This window comes from Eptesicus fuscus, chromosome 12 (genome assembly GCF_027574615.1).
Source record: "Eptesicus fuscus isolate TK198812 chromosome 12, DD_ASM_mEF_20220401, whole genome shotgun sequence".
Classification (NCBI taxonomy): domain Eukaryota; kingdom Metazoa; phylum Chordata; class Mammalia; order Chiroptera; family Vespertilionidae; genus Eptesicus; species Eptesicus fuscus.
In genome coordinates, this window is record NC_072484.1 from 65,924,390 (window position 1) to 65,945,589 (window position 21,200).

The 21,200-nt window shown below is 43.8% G+C and overlaps 1 protein-coding gene across 8 annotated transcripts; it reads right to left on the reverse strand.

Annotated features, from left to right (window-relative positions):
- Nucleotides 1-587: 587 nt before the first annotated feature.
- On the reverse strand, nt 588-19,501 carry HMCES (5-hydroxymethylcytosine binding, ES cell specific). 8 transcript variants are annotated; one of them, XM_054724259.1, is made up of 7 exons: nt 19,448-19,501; nt 18,755-18,958; nt 10,549-10,692; nt 8,198-8,344; nt 4,133-4,314; nt 2,657-2,849; nt 588-1,233 (listed from the first exon to the last, which is right to left on the reverse strand). In XM_054724259.1, exons 2-7 carry the CDS (start codon nt 18,935-18,937, stop codon nt 997-999), a joined length of 1,086 nt encoding a protein of 361 aa, XP_054580234.1. In that variant the 5' UTR covers nt 18,938-18,958; nt 19,448-19,501; the 3' UTR covers nt 588-996. The 8 variants fall into 8 exon arrangements, with proteins under 8 accessions (XP_054580234.1, XP_054580229.1, XP_054580230.1 ...); XM_054724254.1 differs by having other exon boundaries at nt 19,400-19,501; XM_054724255.1 differs by having other exon boundaries at nt 19,395-19,501.
- Nucleotides 19,502-21,200: the final 1,699 nt, after the last annotated feature.

A 21,200-nucleotide genomic window follows, 5' to 3' on the forward strand; every position in this document is an offset into this window, starting at 1 on the left:
TAACTTTGGGAGAACAAAAGAGTGAAAAAGAGGTCCCTGCTTTCATGGAATTAATAATCTGGGTAGAGGGACAACAGATAACTACCCCAATGAATATCTAACTATAAAGCAGTTCAGTGCCAAGGAGGAGCCTGCAGAGCAAATCATAGGGGCTCTGATCAGGCCAGGGCAGGCAGATGGTCAGCTCCCACCTTCACCCCAAGCCCAAGCCATCCCTGAGCTCTGCTCTACCCAGAGGCTGGGGATCTGCATAGGACTTGGAGGGCTGTGACTAGGATTTCTCCTCACCCAGACTCTATGCTCCCCATGTTAAGGCCAGGGTCTTGTACCCGGTACCCCATTCTCCCCTGAGGCCCTTGTGTTTGGCAGGCAGTCAGGTTGGTTTTAAGCTAAAGGATTCAGACAACTAATACTTTCGATAATAAAGATTTTAAAAAAGATTCAGACAACTTCCAAGATTGAGAAGAGACTCAATAAAGAACCCCCCCACCAAACCTGTTTGTTTCCAAAAAAGCAGTTTTGTCCACAGAAAGCCCAAAATAAGTCCCAGAACTACCCCCTCCAATAGCAGCATTTTTTGAAATGTAAACAGTTTATAAAATATAATTTATTCAGAAAAAATATATGTGTTAAGAACTTAATTCCAAAAGAGTGAAAGAGCCCAAAGGCTAAGCAGCACAGGGTCAGGTGCGGAGAACTGCCAGCAGGATCAGGCTTTGAGGGAAGGCTCCATCAGTGCTACCAAGATAGGGCTGCAGGCTAATGAACCCCTATGAGTGATGGAGGTGGACCCTCCCCTTCCAGGCTGCCCAAATCCCCTGTGTCTGTTCTTGGTCCCAGCCAGGTTAGCCACTCCCCCATGAACCCACAGCTGTTAACTAACATTGTGCTACCTCCTCCCAAAGCAAATCCATATACACACAATGAAAGAATCTATTATCAGCAACAGTAGTATTTAGTGCAGCAACCATGACCTTGGTCTCTCAAAGTCCTGCATTACTGGTTGTGAGGCCGCTTGGCCACTGGCTCTTCCTCCTTCTCCTGTTTTAGCCATCGCTCCATGAGTCCAGCCCCTCCTCTCTTGGCAGGGAATGGGCTCTTCTGCAGGAACTGGCTGGACCACTGGGGCACATCTGGCTCTGCCTTTTGGGGTGTTTTGGGGTCTTCCTTTTTGGGTGACTTTGTGGCCAGCCACTGCAACATCTTCTGGCTGCTGCCACTTGCCTTGAACTCCTAGGAAAAAGATGAAAAAACATTTAGCTCAAGCTTTTGGGAAAAGGACAACTCCAAGGGAAGAAATAGGGGAAGAGGCATGAGGTACTGACCCAGATTTATAAATTGTTACTAAGGGCCAGATAGGACCCACTAGTCAGGAGTGGGAAGAAAGGAGCAACTGGGTGTACTCCAAGGGGCATAAGGGTAGGGAGTAGCTCTTAGAGAAGGCTTGATGGATGTCTGTGGGGCCATTCACAGCAGTACACTGACAGGCATTCAAATGTGCAGAGAATGAAGCATTCTCAGGGAAAAAAATGTAATTTAGTGGGACCAGGCAAAGAGTTGGGAGATGAAGTTGGGGAGATAGGGCTTCAAACAGTCTCCAAGATTAGGGATTCAGCCTAAGCCTGAACAGGCTGTTTTCCTACCATGTAACTTCTCTGCACAGTCTCTCCTTGCCCAGCACTGCTCTTCTGCTTCCCTTAACTGCACCCCAACCCAAACTGAAGGTTCTGAATTCAACAATGCTACCTCACCAAAATGTGAATTCTTTTGGTGTAAAGACCACGGCAGAAACAGGGCAGTGTCTAGTGCAAAATGAATCATTTTTAGAGACATCTAATTTTAAAAAAAAGTATCAGGGTTGCATGAGTTTGCAGATAAACAAAACAAAAGAAAAAAGATGACACTGACTATGGGTATGGAAAACTTAAAAAAAAAAAAGAAAAATGGGAGGTGCCCTTGCAATCATTGTCCTTAAGACTCCTCGGCATTCTAAGGTGCCTATTTTGGGAACACTCGGAGCCATGTCCTGCTTCAGATCCCTCTAGGCACCTAAAAACAGCGGGAGCCAGCTTTTTGCTCTGGAGCTCCTTTTCCCACTGCAGGCCATTTGCTTGTTCAACTTCCCTTCAAAATACATCTTTAGGGTCTTTACCAATAAGAAGTTAACGTTTATAGCAAATAGTCTGAAGGGGAACAAAGACTGGAACTCCTCCAACTTGTGGTTGGGAAAAAGCAGAGATAAAGTGAAAAGATACAAAAAAATCACAGTTAGTTCTGGACAGAGATACAATTATGGTCAAGGGCTCCTTTTTCTTTCTCACAATCACCCTCTAGAGCAGAAGCCCTCAAACTTACCAGTAACATTATCAGACTCACCAAAGAGCTTCTTAATGATAGAGAAATCCAAGTTCAGTCCTGAATAGTGGCTGACTCAGTAGGTCTAGATAGGGTCTAGCATTTACGTTTGAAAGAGCTCTCCTAAGGACTCTGAATTACAGCCAGATTTGAATCACTGCTCTGCTCACCTTTGCCATGAATAAGGAATGTGAGTTTTGGGTGGTGGCTCTGACTGTAAAAATCCATATCCTAAAAGAAAATGCTAAACTGAGAGAAGACAGAAAGCTCAAAAAGGACTGTCAGTGTCACAGACCCCTACCTTTTTGGCCTGTAAGTCAACAGCAGCCAGACACTCAGGCGTGTTGTTTCGGGAGTTGTTCACCACGGGAGAGACTGGATGGAAGGTGATGTTTTCTGTGGGGTGGATTAACTTCAGAGCTTCCTGAGTTGAGACCTCACCAAAATCAAGCCATTTAGAGACTGCCTCCTCTCCATCTAATATGGCAGGCATCCTAGCCAGTGAGGTCAAAACATTGGTTAGAAGAGACAGAATGAAGGTAGGGAGTGAGACTTTAGTTGAGAGCACAAATCATCCCAAGAAGCTCGCCCTGCCTCTGTGCCTTACATGCTGATTGTTGCCATGTGCTCCCTGACCACAACTTGACAGAGCACGAAATTCAACACTAGGAGAGCCATCTTATAAAGTTTTATGGCAATGACAGGGAACAGTAATTATGACTGGTCCCAGTGCACTGCAGTGTACACATTAGCAAACTGGTGACTTTTCTATGATGGCCCAGCCTACAATTAAAGGAGAAACAGGTCCTGAAAAACTTATCAACAATAATCTCCAGTCTTACAACCTATGACAGATTTACAGTAAGAAAGACCTATGCACATAATTGTGAACAAAAGGAAGCTATGCCTCAGGAAGCAAAGAAGCTAAGAGCCATGACTCCTGGTACCCAGGAAGATGCTAGGACAAAATCCTTTCTTTAGCTTCCAGTTTTATGTCCTACAACGCAAAGCATGGTACACACTTCACTGGGGTGGCAGAGTTGATTTTAGGAGATAAATGCATAAATATCCACTTCACAATAACATTAAGTTGCAACTCTTCCAACACACACTTCCACAAGCAAACTATGGGTCTTTTTAAGGTAAAGTACCATTATTTATTGCAGTATCTATGTATTTTGAAATCTGTGGTAATTTTTAATAGATTTCTATTTTATTAATGTGTCACTGACAAAGTTTTTAAGTGGAGTCCTCTTAACCCCTTTTCCCATAAAGTCTGTCATTTTCATTATACAATTTTGCATAATATGGTGATTTTTAGGAATGCATGTCATGTTATAGCCAAACTGACTGTAATTATATTGGTAAGCAACTGTCCTGATTTCCTACTGTCTAAATTTGTGCATACAGCCAGGCCGGCACAGCTCAGTGGTTAAGCATTGACCAGGAAATACAGTTCAATTCCCAGTCAGGGCACATGCCCTGGGTGTGGGCTTGATCCCCAGTGTGGGGTGTGCAGAAAGCAGCTGATCAATGATTCTCTCATCATTGATATTTCTATTTCTCTCTCCCTTCTTCTCTGAAATCAATAAAAATATATTTAAAAACAAGAAAAAAAGAATAAGGACCTGGGGGACCACAGCATTTAAAAAGTAAGTAAGTAAGTAAATAAATGTGTGCATACAGCAACTTTAAATTTCAAAAGCTACCTATCTGAAAGCAAAGAGAACACACCCCTCCCTGAATCCTTTTGGACCCAGGGATAAGTATGACTTGCCTATGGTGGATGTCATTCAAGCCTTTGCAGGAATCCACTGTGATGATGGTGTAGGAATACAGGCAGTCTCCTCCCTGTGGTGGCTCCCAGCAGTCAAAGATCCCAGCCATTGTTAGTAGCCTCCAGTTGTCCCAAACTTTCTCCCAGTCCTCAGGACTATTTGCAGCACCAATGCTGCCTGACTGGAAACAAAATACATGGGCAGATTAGATACTCATCAGCCTTCTTTTACATGCAAGTTGGGTACTACTACAGACTTAAGAGTATCGCAATCATTTTAGAAGTCATTTAGCACATACCTTATTAACTCAAAGGAAAGAGGACTGGTGGCAAATACTCACCAAAGCTATAAATTTATGGTTATTTCGATGCTTTCAGAATAGAATTTAATTCCTTCATTAGGCATTCAGGCCTTCTAGTCCATCATTCCAGCTTTCGCTTACAATGTTAATCTGAACCAAACCAAACTGTTTGTAAATGAAGCTATTATATAATTTTGTTGCCACTGTCTTGCTGAAACAACCTTCCCCTGCCCAAAATGTCCCTCCCACCCTTTCTTATCATGCCAACTCCTACTTGCTATTTAAGATTCAGGTCAAGGCCTAGAATACAGAAAGCTAGAAAGAGTGTCATCTTCACCTTAAATAATAAGAAAAAAGACTAGATAATAGACCAAATCATAACTTTTCTTCAATTCATTAGAGAATTGAGGTCACAGGGTAACCAATTAGCCTAAACTTCACAGAAAGACAGGAATCTCTGTGGGGAGATGAGACATAAGCACTGGCTTACCAGTGGCAACAGGAGGAAGGCAAGTCCTTCATACAGCAGATATGAATTGAGATAAAATTATTATCAAATTGCTATATGCAGAGTGTGGGCTAGCCTGAGAGAACATGATCCCTGAGAGCTACAGACATTAGGATGTTTGCATCAGTTTGCACATTCTTTTTTTTTTTAATATTTTATTAATTTCAGAGAGGAAGGGAGAGGGAGAGGAGAGAGAGATAGAAACATCAATGATGAAAGAGAATCATTGATTGGCTGCCTCCTCCACACCCCCTACTGGGGATCGAGCCCGCAACCCAGGCATGTGCCCTTGACTGAATCGAACCTGGGACCCTTCAGTCTGCAGGCCGATGCTCTATCCACTGAGCCAAACCGGCCAGGGCTTGCATATTCTTCTCCACAGACCTCCCTGGGTGCTCACAGGAAAGACGGGGAACAGGTCAGGAGACTGGAGAAAGTCTTTCCTGCTGGTGCATGCCTGCAAGAGGGGAGCTCTCCTACTTCAGGAAAGGCATAAAGCTTTACCTGATCACTTTTCCACTAAGGAATAAAATCCTTAAGAGGTCAGGGGGAAGGGTAATAAACCTGATCACTTTTAAGATATAGGTAAAGATTCATGGAGGCTGGAGGGTAAAAGAAAAAAACAAAACCAAACCCTCTACTCCTCTGGGGAAGGAACAAGATCACTGAGAAAGGTTAAGCCTGAGAGCTAGTGGTACAGTTCTGCCTAAGAGTGAGACTGAATGAAGACAACAGAGAATACTCCCCCTCCCCTTCAGAGTAGCAGTACCAAGTGACAAGCGACAGCCGTCTAATTCTGGATAAGGGACAAGAGCATGGGAGATCCTCTCTAGGCACAGGCTCAGAGGGAAATATTACAGCTGAAGGGAGCAGAGCTATTGAGAAAAATCCTCTGGAAAATCAACTCTTACTCTAAAGACAAGGTGACACCAAAAAATTTTACAACCAGTGGTGAACAAAGGTAATCATAACAAAATTCAAACCCAGTTCAGCTGACAAGATCCACTCAATCTCACATGGTAATGGCCTAATAGAAGGAAAAGTGTATCCATTTCCAGGCATAAATATTATTTATCTCAGTTTCTATGTTACATACTATGGCAATCGATCAAAATTTACAAGACACAACCCTGGCCAGGCACTCAGTTGTTGGGGGCATCGCTGTGATACACCAAGGTTGCCGGTTTGATCCCTTCATCAACCAATGAAGGCATAAATAAGTAGAAAACAAATAGATGTTCCCCCCTCCCCCCCCAAAATCAATCAATCAATAAAAATTAGCCCTGTGGTGTGACTTAGTTGGTCAGAGTGTCCTCCTGTGCACCCTGGGGTCACAGGTTAGATTCCCAGTCAGGGACATGCCCAGGTTTTGGGTTCAATCCCTTTTGGGGGTGCATGTGGGAGGCAACCGATTAATGTTTCTCTCTGCCCCCTCTCCCTCTCCCTTCCTCTCTCTCTAAAATCAATGAAATGGCCCTAACAGGTTTGGCTCAGTGGATAGAGCGTTGGTTTGCGGACTGAAGGGTCCCGGGTTCAATTCCAGTCAAGGGCATGTACCTTGGTTGCGGGCACATCCCCAGTAGGGGGTGTGTAGGAGGCAGCTGATCGATGTTTCTCTCTCATTGATGTTTCTAACTATCTCGCTCCCTTCCTCTCTGTAAAAAATTAATAAAATATATTTTAATAAATAAATAAATAAATAAATAAATAAAATCAATGAAATGCATGTCCTCAGGTGAGGATTAAAAAAAAACACACAACAAGACACATAAAAAAGCTAAAACAAAGAAACTAAACAACAACAACCAAGCAACTGCCAAAAGATATAGAAATCAACAGAACCAGATTCAAGAGATCACATTTCCCAAATGCTGTAAATATCAGGGAATTTAAAATAAATATAATATGTTAAAGGCTCTTGTAGAAAAGGTGGACTGCATGCATGGACAGTTTGGTGAAATTAGAAAGAATCATAGCACAGACAATAGGGTGGTGAGGGCCTGCGAGGGGGGGTGGGGGGACGGGAGCAGGCTGGAAGAGGTTAATGGGGGAAAAGAAGGACCTATGAAATACTTTCAACAATAAAGATTAAAATAAATAAAAATAAAAAAGGGGCACCTGCTAAGTTACTGATGGATGAGATAACATTGCTTTCAAATGGCTCAGAAAAAACAACAGATAAATAAAATGAAACTATATTTTATCAATTCATGAAAATAAATGAAGGTTCTGAAGCTGTTAAAAAAAAAAAGCACAGGTCATTAAAAATTCCAAACTAAAACACAAAGAAAAATTAATGAAGCATACAGAAAAGAACATCCAAAAACTATGGACAGTATCAAATAACCTCACACACCAGAGGCCCGTTGCACGAAGATTCGTGCAAGAATAGGCCTTCCTTCCCCTGGCTTCGCTCCGGCCACCCGGGAGCCTGCAAGCCTTTGTTCCGGCCGCCTGGGAGCCTGCAGTCTTTGCTCCCAGCCAGAGCACCGCTCCTGTAGCTCCCTTCGCCCCCCGCCCCCCTCCCCATAGCAGGCGTCCCACCCAGCCTGGCTGCTCGGAGCATGCATATGCAAATTAACCTGCCATCTTTGTTGGGTTAATTTGCATATGCATTCCTGATTGGCTGATGGGCGTCACAAAGGTACGGTCGATTTGCATATTACATTAGTGTATCTGTGTAATTAGAATCCCAGAAAGAGAAAAGAGCACAGCCCATGTGGCTCAGTGGTTGAACATCGACCTATGAGCCAGGAGCTCACGGTGCAATTCTCGATCAGGGCACATGCCCAGGTTGCAGGTAGAGGGCTTGCAGTAGGCAGCTGATCAATGATTATCACTCATCATTGATGTTTCTCTCTCTCCCTCTCCCTTCCTCTGAAATCAATAAAAACATATTTTTAAAAATTTTCTAAAAATAGTGGTGATGGTTGTGCAACTTTAAATATATGAAAAAATCAGACTTGCATAATTTTAAAAAGTGAATTATATCTCAATAAAGCTATTAATTTAAAAAAAGACTCTATGAAGGCCCTGTCCAGGTAGCTCAGTTGGTTAGGGCATCATCCTGGTACACCACGGTTGTAGGTTCAATCCTCTGTCAGGGCATATACAAGAGTCAACCAACGAATGCATAAATAAGTGAAACAACAAATTTATGTTTCTCTCTAAAAATCAATAAAATAAAACACTCTATGAGGGAAGAAAAAAATGTCCTTCTTTAGATTAGTTCTCTGTATCTTTCTAAATATTTACTGTGAGTGCTGGTGCTGATACCTTTTCTGTTTTGATTTGGGGGAAGTAGATGAAGTATGGCTGCCTGTGGCTTGTGTTCTGACATCGCTGCCACTCATAGAATCCATCTGCTAGAACAACACAGCGTCTTCCCTTTCCCAGAGGCACCTGAGGGAAAATGAGAGTAAGATATGGTCTTAGTGATGGGATCACGTTTTATGGACTCGAGTTAAAATTTTATGTCTGCCTGGTGGTGTGGCTCAGTAGCTGATCATCAAGCCAGGAACCAAAGAGGTCACTGGTTCCGATTCCCAGTCAGGGCACATGCCCAGGTGGCAGGCTCGATCCCCAGTAGGGGGTGTGCAGGAGGCAGCTGATTAATGATGTATCTCTCTTATCTCATTTATGTTTCTATCTCTCTATACCTCTCCCTTCTTTTCTCTCTAAAAATAAGTATATACATTAAAAAAAAAATCTTGGGTCTGATTTTTTAGCCAGTTTGGCTCAGTGGATAGAATGTCAGCCTGCAGACTGAAGGGTCTGGGGTTCGATTCTGATCAAGGGCATATGCTCGGGTTGCAGGCTCGATCCGCAGTAGGGGCATGCAGGAGGCAGCCGAGCAATGATTCTCTCTTTCCCTTTCCCTTTCTCTCTGAAATCAATAAAAATATGTATATTTTTAAAAATCGCCCTAGCTGGTTTGGCTCAGTGGATAGAGCATCTGCCTGTGGACTGAGGGGTCCCAGGTTCGATTCTGGCCAAGGGCATATGACCAGGTTGCAGGCTCGATCCCCAGTGGGGGACTTGCAGGAGGCAGCCGATTAGTGAGTCTCTCTCATCATTGATGTTTCTGTCTCTCTCTCCCTCTCCCTTCCTCTCTGAAATCAATAAAAATATATTTAATAAAAATAAAAGAAATCATCTTGGGTCTGCCAATGTGTGATCTTAGTTATTTCTCTGTACCTCAGTTTTCACATGTATAAAGTCACCCTCACACAGACGGTGAAAAGATTAAATGTACACAACAGCAATAGCTCTCTAATAGGCACTTGTGGTAGCTGGTCTCCGAAGTTGGTTCCCCAATGAACCATGCATCCCAGTGTTCATCTCCCATGTAGTTCCCTCCCACACTGCTTCTATGGGCCAATAGCGTGCCACAGAAGTGATGCTATATGACTTCCAAGGCTAGGTCACAAAATCCTGCAGCTCCTGCCCTACTGTCTTGAATCACGAGCTTTGGTAAGCCTGACGCCATGTAAGAAGCCTGACTACCCTGAAAACCCCAGCTGGGCACGAGGAAAGGCTTTCAGTTGTTCTACCCACCCCATCTGGGATGTCAGACATGTGGGTAAAGAAGCTATCTTAGCCCTAACCAGTTTGGCTCAGTGGATAGAGCATCGGCCTGCAGACTGAAGGGTCCCAGGTTCAATTCCGGTCAAGGGCATGTACCTTGGTTGCGGGCACAACCCCAGTAGGGAGTGTGCAGGAGGCAGCTGACCGATGTTTCTTTCTCATCGATGTTTCTAACTCTCTATCCCTCTTCCTTTCCCTCTCTCCCTCTCCCTTCCTCTCTGTAAAAAAAAAATCAATAAAATATATATATTAGGGGGAAAAAAGCTATCTTAGCCCTAGCTGGTTTGGCTCAGTGGATAGATTATCGGCCTGTGGACTGAAGGGTCCCAGGTTTGATTCCCGGTTGGGGGAACAGGCCTGGGTTGCAGGCTCAATCCCAAGTGGGGGACATGCAGGAGGCAGCCGATCCATGATTCTCTCTCATCACTGATGTTTCTCTCTCTCTCTTCCTCTCCCTTCCTTTCTGAAAAAGTAAAAAAACAAACAAAAACTATCTTAGACATCCAGCCCCAGCTGTCATCTGATTATAACTACACAAGTGAAACTGTCCACTTGAGCCCAGTCAACCCACAGAATATAAGAAATAATATAAATAGTTGATCTGTTAAACTACCAAGCTTTGGCATGGTTTATTACACAGTAATAAATAAAACAGCATTCAACACTTTGGGACCTTAAGAGAGGTTCCAAAGAGAACCTTATTTTACTTTTCAGGTACCTAAGGCACTAATAGCTCTGTTCATAAAAATACCTTTCTCTAGTTCTGGCCGGTTTGGCTCAGTGGATAGAGCGTCGGCCTGCGGACTGAAGGGTCCCGGGTTCGATTCCGGTCAAGGGCATGTACCTTGATTGCGGGCACATCCCCAGTAGGGGGTGTGCAGGAGGCAGCTGATCGATGTTTCTCTCTCCTCGATGTTTCTAACTCTCTATCCCTCTCCCTTCCTCTCTGTAAAAAATCAATAAAATATATATTTTTTAAATGTTAAAAAAAAATACCTTTCCCTAGATAAGCTTCCTACCTTGAAGGATCGTTTCTCCATTATGGTATCACTACGGCAGTTGCTCGTGTTGAACTGCAGTTTGGAAGGATCATCTTCTTTGAACCAAGATGGGACCAAGCCCCATCGCATAGGAGCAATGATACGCTCAGATGAGTCTGCACCCTGCCAAAGGTTAATAAGATCCAGTGAGGAGATCATAATAAAATTTTAAAAACCCAGTTTAGCATATGCATTACATTACTATTAGTATCAAAATACAAAGAATAGAGAAAAGATTAAAAGGGAAAGATTCTACTTGAAAACCATTTTAGTAATTTATCATGATGTAACTTGTGTTCTTTAGCAATTATATTTATGGGAATGTAAAACACTCTGCTTAGGTAGAATCGGGGATATAAAGAGATTCTGTTCCTACAAACATGTAATTAGTGCCTATTAAGGAATGTACTTAGTTTGTCCCCTTGTAAGAAGGGAACATAAGTATGTACACAAAATTTTCCAGATTTCTACTGTGTCTTTTTCCCTTACTGATTCTATTGTGTATCTTTTCACTGTCATAAAGCTTAGCCACTATATGCCTTATATGTTGAGTCCCTCTAAAAATTTCCAAATGTGGAGGTAGTTTTGGCCCCCAACACATGGTTGTTACACTTTTTTTGTCATCTGGCCCTTGAGAATTTAATAAAATTTACAGACTGAAGTGCACATACACAGTATTCTGCACAGCATGTACGCATGGAAGAAACCAGTGGTAGAGAGTGCATTTTCGGTGCTACTACAATAGTCCAGGGATCTGATGATAAGTAGCTCTGGTGACAGTAGTGAAAATAAAAGACATCTAAAAGATAGAAAAATGAAACTGTGGTGCAACTGGAAAAAGAAAACAGGGGTGATTAAGTTTTCAGTCCCTGACGACTGAAATAACGATGCCACTATTGAACAAAAATTCTGAAGGGTTTCATTTGGGGAAAGGTCACATGTTGAGTTTCTGATAACAGTGGCAAGTCTAGATGTGGCAGTTTAAATAAATGGTTGAAAAATCTTTACCATTTTCCCCCTTAAGAGCTGGAGTCTATGTTCCCTTCCCTTGAATCTGAATGGGCTGTGACTCGCAGGGTGTGGCACAAGTAACACTATGATTTCTAAGGTTAAGTCAGGAAGTCGGCTTCCTGCTTATTTGCTGAGACACTGCTTTTGGAACTATGAGCTGCCATGCTGTGAAAAAGCCCAGGCTGTGTGGACAGACCACATGTAGGTCCTCTGGCTGCCAGCACAGGTTAACAGCCAACATCAACTGCCAGATAAGGACTGAAGATGCCCTAGATCAGAAGTTTGCAAACTTCTTTTTTTAAAAATGAAAGGCCAGATATTAAATACTTGTCAGGCTAGAGAGTCTCTGTTGCAACTATAACTGCTGTTATAGGGACAAAGCATTCATAGACAACAGATAAATAAATGGATATTGCTGTATTCCATATATTTCATTACAAAAATGATCAGAGGGCTTTAGTTTTCTAACTCCTGCTCTAGATGATTCTAGCCCCAGATGCCAAGTCTTTTCAGCTGAGACCCCAGACTTCAGGGAAGTGACAATCAATATCTGCAATGCTTTGTCTTAATTTCTCACTAGTGAACATAATAAAGGTTATTTGGCCCTGGCCGGGTAGCTTAGTTAGTTGAGAGTATTGTCCTGATATGCCAAGGTTCCATCCCCAGTCAGGGCACACACAAGAAGCAACCAATAAATGCATACATGGAACAACAGATAGATGTTTCTCTCTCTCTCTCAAATCAATTTTTTAAAATAATTAAAGAATATTTTAAGTCACTAGAATAAGATTCAAATAGAGCTGTTTACCATGTCCAAAAAGCATGTAGAATTAAACTTAGGAGAGATGCAGCATGATAGAGAAAATGGGTCACCAAACTTTTTCTGTAATGGGCTAGATAGTAAATATTTTTGGCTTTGTGAGTTCATATAGTCATTGCAACGACTCAAGCAACTAAACTCTGTCACCACTGGGAGTGAGAAAACAGCCAAAGAACAAATGAATGAGCTTGGGTCTGATCTAATAAAACGTTATTTGCAAAAACAGGTAGTGAGCCAGATTTGGTCTGAGGACCATAGTTAGCCAACCTCTGGTACAGAGGAAAAAATAAGGCCTCTGTAAGACTCAGATTAAAAAATTCCTTCACTGTAAGACTCAGATTAAAAAATTCCTTCACTGTTACTTACGAAGTTGGACTAGTTTCAACTTCCTGGACCCTCAACTTTCCTTTTCTGTCAAAATAGAGTGAACAATACATGCCTTGGAGAAACATTAAAATGTGTGGCATGGAATACACATACAAATTGCAGTGTAGTATTTTTTTAGGTCAGAATTATAAAGGTGACTTAAAGCCATTAGGATAAAGTTTCTAAGGGAGTAAATCAAGCACAGGATTTAACCTGGAGGTACAAAAAGAGAAAAGGAGAAATGAGGGGAAAGTAGAGTCCAAGAAAAAGTACCTAGAGAGAAAAAAGTAGAATGAGAAAAGTAAAAAAAGGACTCATCAGTACTGGTGTCTCCGAATTAAAGCTAACCCTTCCACCTTGCTCTTGATAAGATCCTGTCCTGTTTCTTTCAAAATCTTGTCTGAATAGTCAATCCCTGTCTATACACATCCTCCATTCTCACTATTCATGACAGGTTCTACAACACTGCTGCAAACCCTGAGTCAGCAAATACCGATCTGCTGCTCTTAGGGGAAATGCAGGGCTTGTTTCCCATGAGCCAATGGTGACAACATTTTCATCAACTGATTAATATGTCACCTTGTTTAAAGTGTATTTCTGTTTAAAGACACTATTTCATATATTGTTGATTTATTAATGTTGAATTCATGACCAACAGCACAGTAAATTATGCTGGAATGAAGCTTATCTAACACATGTATTTTCTCTGTAAGGCATATTATAATCTTCTTACACTTGGGAATACTAGCCAGCAAGCACTCCAGGACTATGCCTGGGAACAGTTTTAAACAGTGAAATCACAAATGCATAAAACATAACACTAAATGGACTGCAAGAAGGATACTTGTTTATAGTATAAGAGGTGAAACAAGAAGGTAGAGCTACATACACACACACACACACACACACACACACACAGGCACAAGAAGGTAGAGCTTCATTTTTTGTTTGTTTTTTAAGAGCTTTGTCTTATTCAATCAGGTGACTCAAAATTTCACCACCTGTATTGTCCACGAATGACAAATATACCCATGTTTAAAAGTAACATAGTATATTTAGAGGTTTACAAATACATTTCAGCAAGTAGGCAAATTTGCAAACACAGAGTTTATAAATGAGAATCAAGTGTGTGTGTGTGTGTGTGTGTGTGTGTGTGTGTGTGTGTATTTTCCTCCCTTAAAGACAGAGGCAGCCTAGGTAAATTGTGTGGACCCCAAGAAAGAAGGTATCTACTAGGAAAGGCTCCCAGTAGCTGAGTTCAAATTTAAAAAACAGAGCCTAGCAGCCATTCTACACAGGGGCCCTTCACTCAAACTTCACTTGAGAGAGAAGCCCACGCTAAGCTGCCTGCCTGTGTTTCGCCATCTGAGCCAATCTTCATGAAGGGGTACCTGGAGCCTCGGCCTTCGGACTTTAGGGTCCCAGGTTCAATTCCAGTCAAGGGCACATGCCCGGGTGCAGGCTCAATCCCCAATAGGGCATGCAAGAGAAAGCTAATTAATGATTCTCTCTCATCATTGATGTTTCTATCTCTCTCTCTCCCTCTCCCTTCCTCTCTCAATTCAATAAAAAAATATTTTTTTTTTTAAAAAAAGAAGTACCTGGAATCCTATTTTCAACCCATCAGACTGAGGATTTCCCCATCCAATCAGCGCTGTGCAACTATATCCAGCTTCTTTACCCACCAATCAAAGCAGTTCCATTCCAACCAATCAGGACTGTCTCTTTTGGACCAACTGAACTGTGAAGATTTGGCATCCTCATTTGCATGAGGGCAGATCAATCAGGGACCAGTAGCGGGGACTTCTTGTCTACTTAACCCATTGTATGCCATAAGCACCTGCAGACTCAAACAGCAGACCTTCCCCACAAGCCATGCGCGTCTATTAAAAAAAAAAAAAATGTTTTCCCTAAGTGGCAGTCCTGACCACTTTAAAATCATTTTCCGTGAGAATTTTCAGCTGAAAATATTCAAGAACACCCGAATTGTGAGTAATATATTTATTTTTATAATGTTCATTGCAAATTGATTTTTAAAGTTAAATTCAAAATACCATGGCGTGTGGGGATGGTTTCCGTTTTGGACGTATGGCAGTTAACTGGTTAATAAGTTGGCTCCTCTCTGGCTCTAAAAGCACTTTCTCTTTCCACCGAAGACTGAGGATTGCCTTTCCCTGCCTGGAGCTGAAACACCAAAGATGAAAACACTGAAGACGTCTTGCTGGAGCAGACCAGCCAAGGACAGAGCAGAGCTGTCCACTTGGAGAGGAGCCTGGCCCAGGACCACCAAACGGCCTTTTCACAGACGTGCTGTGTCATAGTGGAGCTGTTTGCACTGAATAACATTTCTTTTTTCACCACACCCCAAATTGGGGATTCGGTTTGTGTTGAATTAACACCAGTGACCTCTGGTTGACAACTGTATGCCAAAAGAAAAACAAAACAAAACAATAAGTGTGCAGTATAATTAAATTAAAGAAAACCCTGGAAGAGATGGTAGGTTAGAGGATGTAAACCCAAGTGTTAATCTCATCCGGGATAGGAAGAAAAAAAAAAAAACTAATCCTAACCCTCTCTTCCAGAATTAAATGTGCCTTCCAAGCAAAAGGGACCCCTGCTCAAAGCAGAATGAGAATAAAATAAATAACATTATATATGGCCAAATAAATGATGTCTCATCCGAAATTTGCAAGACAATACTCTTAAATCTGAGGTTCTCAACATGGGGCAATTTTGACCTCCACCCACCTCCACCATCATCACCACCAAAACCTGATACAGGTGGGGAGAGGGATGTGCAACATCTAGTGGGTATATTTGACATTACCAGGAGTTGTTTTTGGTTGCCATGATCTGGGTGATGCAACTGGCATCTAGTGGATAGAGGCCAGTGATATTGCTATACAATGCACAGGACAGCTTCCCACAACAAAGAATTATCCCACATAAAACTTCAATACTGGTAGTGCCAAGGCTGAAAACCCTTACTCTTACAAATCCCAGGGATCACCTAACGAGTGTGTTCACTGGATAATTGTAAAACAAACCCAAACGTGAAGCCGCCCTCTACTGGGAACAATGAATAAAAAGTGGCTGCGGCCAGGCCAGTGTGACTCAGTTGACTGAGCACTGTCCCATGCACCAGGAGGTCAATGGTTTGATTCTTGGTCAGGGCACATGCCTGGGTTGTGGGCTCCATCCCCGATAGGGGGCATGCTGGAGGCAGAAGATCAACAGATGTTTCTATCTCTCTCTCTCCCCTCCCTTCCTCTCTCTGAAATCAATAAAAAAAAAAAAAAAAAAAGTAGCTGCAAAGCCAAAATACTGAAAATATTGCTCAGTGTTACTCATCTTTCCTCTACATTTTTGGACTTGTGACCAGAACAGCTTGTAATCCTGAGGTAGGTAAATGAAAGAGGAAGTAATTTGCAAACCAGTGGTTTCAAATGTAAATGTTGCAATCTATACATATGTACTGGCCGTTGATGATACGGATTTAATAAACTGCTGAAATGATTCTAATTTTACTTTACAATTTACAGGTTTGAGAAAAAGAAAACCTCAACTATTTATCAATTAGGAAAGCCTAGCAATCTTAATAAAATTTATTAGAGATGTGGAGTCAAAACACTACATCAATAAGCAAATTCATACCGCTGACAGAAAAGGAGGTCTAAACTTGCTAGGGCCTCCACGTTCCCCATTCCTAGTTCCGGGAAGCATTTACTCAGTGGGGTCAGTGGTCTCAACCTTAGTCCCAGCTGTATCCATCACTAACGGGGTAACCTTAGACAAGTCACAATCTTTCTACACTTCTGCCTTTACATCTGTTTAACAAAATTATTCTTCCAGCTAACATTCATTCTATAATTCTAAAGAGGTAGTACCAAAAAACAAACAAACAAACAAAACACCCCCCCACAAAGCTGAAAAAGAGTCTCATACACTTAATTCTTCTCTCTTTCACTTCAAATTATACCTTCTTTTAAAACATGTTTTATCTCCCAGTCAAGGTTCATTTTATTTTGATTATCCTCTCATTAAAAAAAGCTTCCTTAAATGGTTTCCTAGAGGAAGGGAGAGGGAGAGACAGCCAGAAACATCAATGATGAGAGAATTATTGATCAGCTGCCTCCTACATGCCCCACACTGGGGATCGAGCCTGTAACCCCAGCATATACCCTGACTGGGACTCGAACCATGACCTCCTGATTCATAGGTCGATGCTCAACCACTGAACCATACCAGCTGAGCAAGAATAAACTATTTTATGTAAATGGCTTCATTCAATCAAAAAGATAAACGTTATTAGGTTATTTCAAAATAATATGATCCCTATAAGGTAGAGATGAGTCTTTCTTGACTACCATATTATCACAAGAGTTCTGAAGAGTATGTAGCACTGGTATAATCAGCTTGATAAAGTGATTTAAGCATTATGGATCAAACAGAATAAAAATCCAGCATGGAAATAATCATGTTTTTAAAACATATCAAGGATATTTAATATTTAAATTAAAAAAAAAAGACACAGAGAAACTATTAACTTCTGGAATGAAGCATTTTTATCAGATGCATGCTTATAATAAAAATAAAGCAAAGAACAAAAACACAATTATAAATTATTGGTCACTCTAACCCTAGAATAGGTGAATACTATAAACACAATGAATGCAACTAAACTTCAGATAACCAAACCAAATACATCTAGCTTCAATAAAAGATAAACATAAAAAGACTGAAAACACAAGCAGAGAACAGAAACTTCAATGTTCAAGAAACATCAGAGGTGTTTTAAGTTAGCTAGTCTTAATCCGGCCTAGAGATTCTGATTCAACATGACTGGTAAGGGGCATGGAAACCTTATGATTATTTAAAAAGGAAAAACATTAAATATATATTTATGGAATTCTGAGAGGAAGGGAAAGGGAGAGAGAAGCATCAATGAGAATCATTGATCAGCTGCCTCCTGAGCCACACCAGCCGAGCGAAGAAACAAAATTTTTAAATCCTCACCTGAGGATATGTTTATTGATTTTAGAGAGAGAGGAAGGGAGAGAGGGAGAAAGAGAGAAACATCCATTGGTTGCCTCCCATGCATGCCCCTACTGTGGACTGAACCAGCAACCTAGGTATGTGCTGTAAGAATCAAATCTGCAACCTTTTTGATATATGGGATGATGCTCCAACCAACTGAGCCACCCAGCGAGGCCTTTTTTTTTTTTTTTTTTTTTAAGATACTCAAATGACCCTGATGATCAGTGTGGTTGGAAAGATGCTGTCTTTAAAAAATGTATTCAAATACAAGGCTCATGTAAATTGGACATGCAGTAAGAGTAGTGTGCCTTGTATAAAGAAGGCTCTTAAATTGAGCCTGAAGAATATGAATCATCTTGCAAGACTCAAAGATACCAATAAAACTCCTTTCAGTGAGGCCCAGAGTGGTTCTCAGCTGGGGGTCAAATAAAGGCTGGTTTTTAAATATCATCTCAGAGACTGCGCATACACCAAACCAAATACAGTCACCCCCGAACAACACAGGTTTTACCTGCATGAGTCCATTTACATGCAGATTTGTTTCAATAAATACTGTAAATGTACTTTCCTTACGATTTTCTTAACAGCATTTTATTTTCTCTGGCTTACTGCATTTTAAGAATACGGTTTATAATACATGTAACATGCCAAAGTATGTTAACCTACTGTTCATGTTATCAGCAAGACTCCCAGTCAAGTGTAGGCTATTAGTAAAGTTTTCGGAGAGTCAGAAATTACATGCAGATTTTCGGACTTTTGCAGGGGTGGAGGTGGGGGTTACTGGCGACCCCCCCCCCCGCCCCCACGGTTCAAAGGTCGACTGTGAAGCCAATACGATGCAGATAAGCCAATACGATGCAGGTAAAGAGTTAACGATGCAGATAAGCCAATACGATGCAGGTAAAGAGTTAACGATGCAGATAAGCCAATACGGTGCAGAGGAAGCGTTACCTTCTCGAAGTGGAGCCGCGACAGCAGCACGGGGCTGTCGGACTGCGGGCTCTTGTTGTAGGAGGGCCGGTACCTGTCGGGGTCTCTCCACTCCGGGAGCCGGGGCTGGCCCCGCCGATCCCGATAGGCACACGCTCTGGTGAGCGCGTCTCTCGGCAAATGGCAGGACGTGCGCCCACACATTCTTCAGCGCCGCCTCTCCACCTTCGGAGCAAGAACACCAGAGGTCCTGAGCCACGAGCCCCTCCCTCTGAGCGACTTGTGTCCCCCCTCTCCCTCCCAGGGTTAGCTGGGGCCTCACACCAGGAGCCGCCGCTCACCGCAACCACGGCGGCCAGCGCCCGGGCCCAGCCCTTGTAGTGTCCAAGCTCGGCCTCTTCCCGGTCCGCGGCTCCTCCGCCCCCAGGAGCAGGGACCCCCAGGCCACACCAGCCCCCGGCGCCCAGTCTGGGCACCAAGGTGGCCTAACGTGGGCGCCCCCAGGCCCCTCCGCGCCGGGGCAAGGGTCCCGCCCCCGCCCCCTCCCCCTCCGGCCGCCCGCGCCACCTCAGCCCCCGCCCAGCCTCACCCCGCGCCGCCTCCCGAGCCACCTCCCCCCGCACCTCAGCCCCCGCACCGTCTCACCCGGCCTCACCCGCACCTCACCCCGCGCCGCCTCACTCTAACCGGGCCTGGCCTCCCGCGTCGCCTCACCCGCGGCCGCCCCGCCCGGCCGCTCTCCGCTCTCCGCTCTCCGCCGGCCCCGCTCACACTCCGCGCCGCCTCGCGGCCCCGCCCGCTGACGCACCGAGCCCCACCCCCAAGTCGAGGGGGGCCCCCCGTGGCGCCCCAAAGCCCCGCAGTCCAGGCTTCTTTCCCTCCCGCCACGTGACGAGGTGGCCCTGGAATCTGAAGCTCTAAAGCGCCCGGGAGACCAAGGTTGCCTTCGGGGCCTCCTGGGTCCTCGAGCTCCTGGAGATGGACTTTCCTCCACGTTGGATCCGCAGGGCCAGGCTCCCCCCGCGGCGGGCAGAGACCCTGGCACCGTCCCAGGGAGCCTGCAGTGCCCTTGGTGGCGCAACCCTAACTCCGGGGCACCGGGTCTTTACAGGGGTGAAATCAGGAAATTTTCTTTACCTCACAGTCCTAATAACTGCCTCAAAGTCTGGGGCAAAAGTGGACCATCACACAAGGCACTCACTTCGGTGGGCACCGGAAGGCACCTTTCCAAGGCCCTCACCTTCACCCCATCTGAATCTCTAAGGGGGAGGGCCTGGGTTTCTTTTTTAAAATATTCTTGCCCAAACCGGTTTGGCTCAGTGGATAGAGCGTCGGCCTGCGGACTGAAAGGTCCCAGGTTCGATTCCGTCAGGGGCATGTACCTTGGTTGCGGACACATCCCCAGTAGGGGGCGTGCAGGAGGCAGCGATCGATTTCTGACTCTCTCCCTTCCTCTCTGTAAAAAATCAATAAAATATATTTAAAAATATATATATTCTTACTGATTTCAGAGAGGAAGGGAGAGGGAGAGAGAAACATCGGAGTCATTGATTGGCCGCCTCCTGCATGCCCAAAACTGGGGATCCAGCCAGCAGTCCTGTTGGGAATCTGGGGGAATCCAATGGTGACCTCCTGGTTCATAGGTCAGCGCTCAATCACTGAGCCAGGTGGGCTGGCTAAAGATTTTCAATTGATTATTTACAGAAGGGAGAGGGAGAAACAATGATAAGGTGAGAGCAAAAAACATGGATGGGCTGCCTCTTGCACGCCCCCACCCAGGGATCCAGCAGCAACCGGGGCATGTGCCCTGACCAGGAATCAAAGCAACAATCTTTTGGTGCAAGGGATGATGCCCAACCGAGGCCCCTTTTCGTCCACAGCCACACCAGCCAGAGCTGTCCTGGATTTTTAAAAATGGGCTTTGCAAATATATTTCAGTCACAAAGTTGCTAAACCACCTGGCTTGAGTTTACAAATGCAGCTAAGGTGGCCTCTGAGCCTGCTCCCTTGGGCCACGAAGCAGGGATTTCTGCCTCTGGAGCTAATAGAGAGTGCTCGCTACAGGCTGTTTTTCCTTTCTGTGATTCCCTGAATTGGACTGAAGTGGGAGCAGGCAGACCCCAGCACACACTTCGGATGTTAGGGATACCCAGGTCATCCATCCAAAACCCTCAGGGGCCTCCATCCATCACCTAGAAAAAGAAGGTGGTTGTGAAAATGCAAAAATTAAGTGCTTGAACTCAAAGCCTGTCAGCTGCTGTCATTCCCTCAGCAAACCTGCACTGCTCCTGCTCCTGAGTGTGGGGCTTGGACAGAGATGAGTAGGAGAGGGTCCTGCCTCATGGTAAGAACAGCAGCCAAAGGTCTGTGGATGCAAAGAGGGCAGAGTAGGTGTTCTTGGTGGTAGGGAGGCCTAGACGGGAAAGGTGGAGCCCCTTAAGCATGAGTCAACAAGAAGTAGCAGTCA

Coding starts and splice junctions, on each gene's coding strand:
- HMCES (XM_054724259.1), bottom strand. CDS start 18,937: ATGTGTGGGCGCACGTCCTGCCATTTGCCGAGAGACGCGCTCACCAGA. Junction 10,693..18,754: donor CGCGGCTCCACTTCGAGAAG/GTAACGCTTCCT, acceptor AACCTTTGGCAG/GGTGCAGACTCATCTGAGCG. Junction 4,315..8,197: donor TATCAGCACCAGCACTCACA/GTAAATATTTAG, acceptor TTTTGTTTCCAG/TCAGGCAGCATTGGTGCTGC.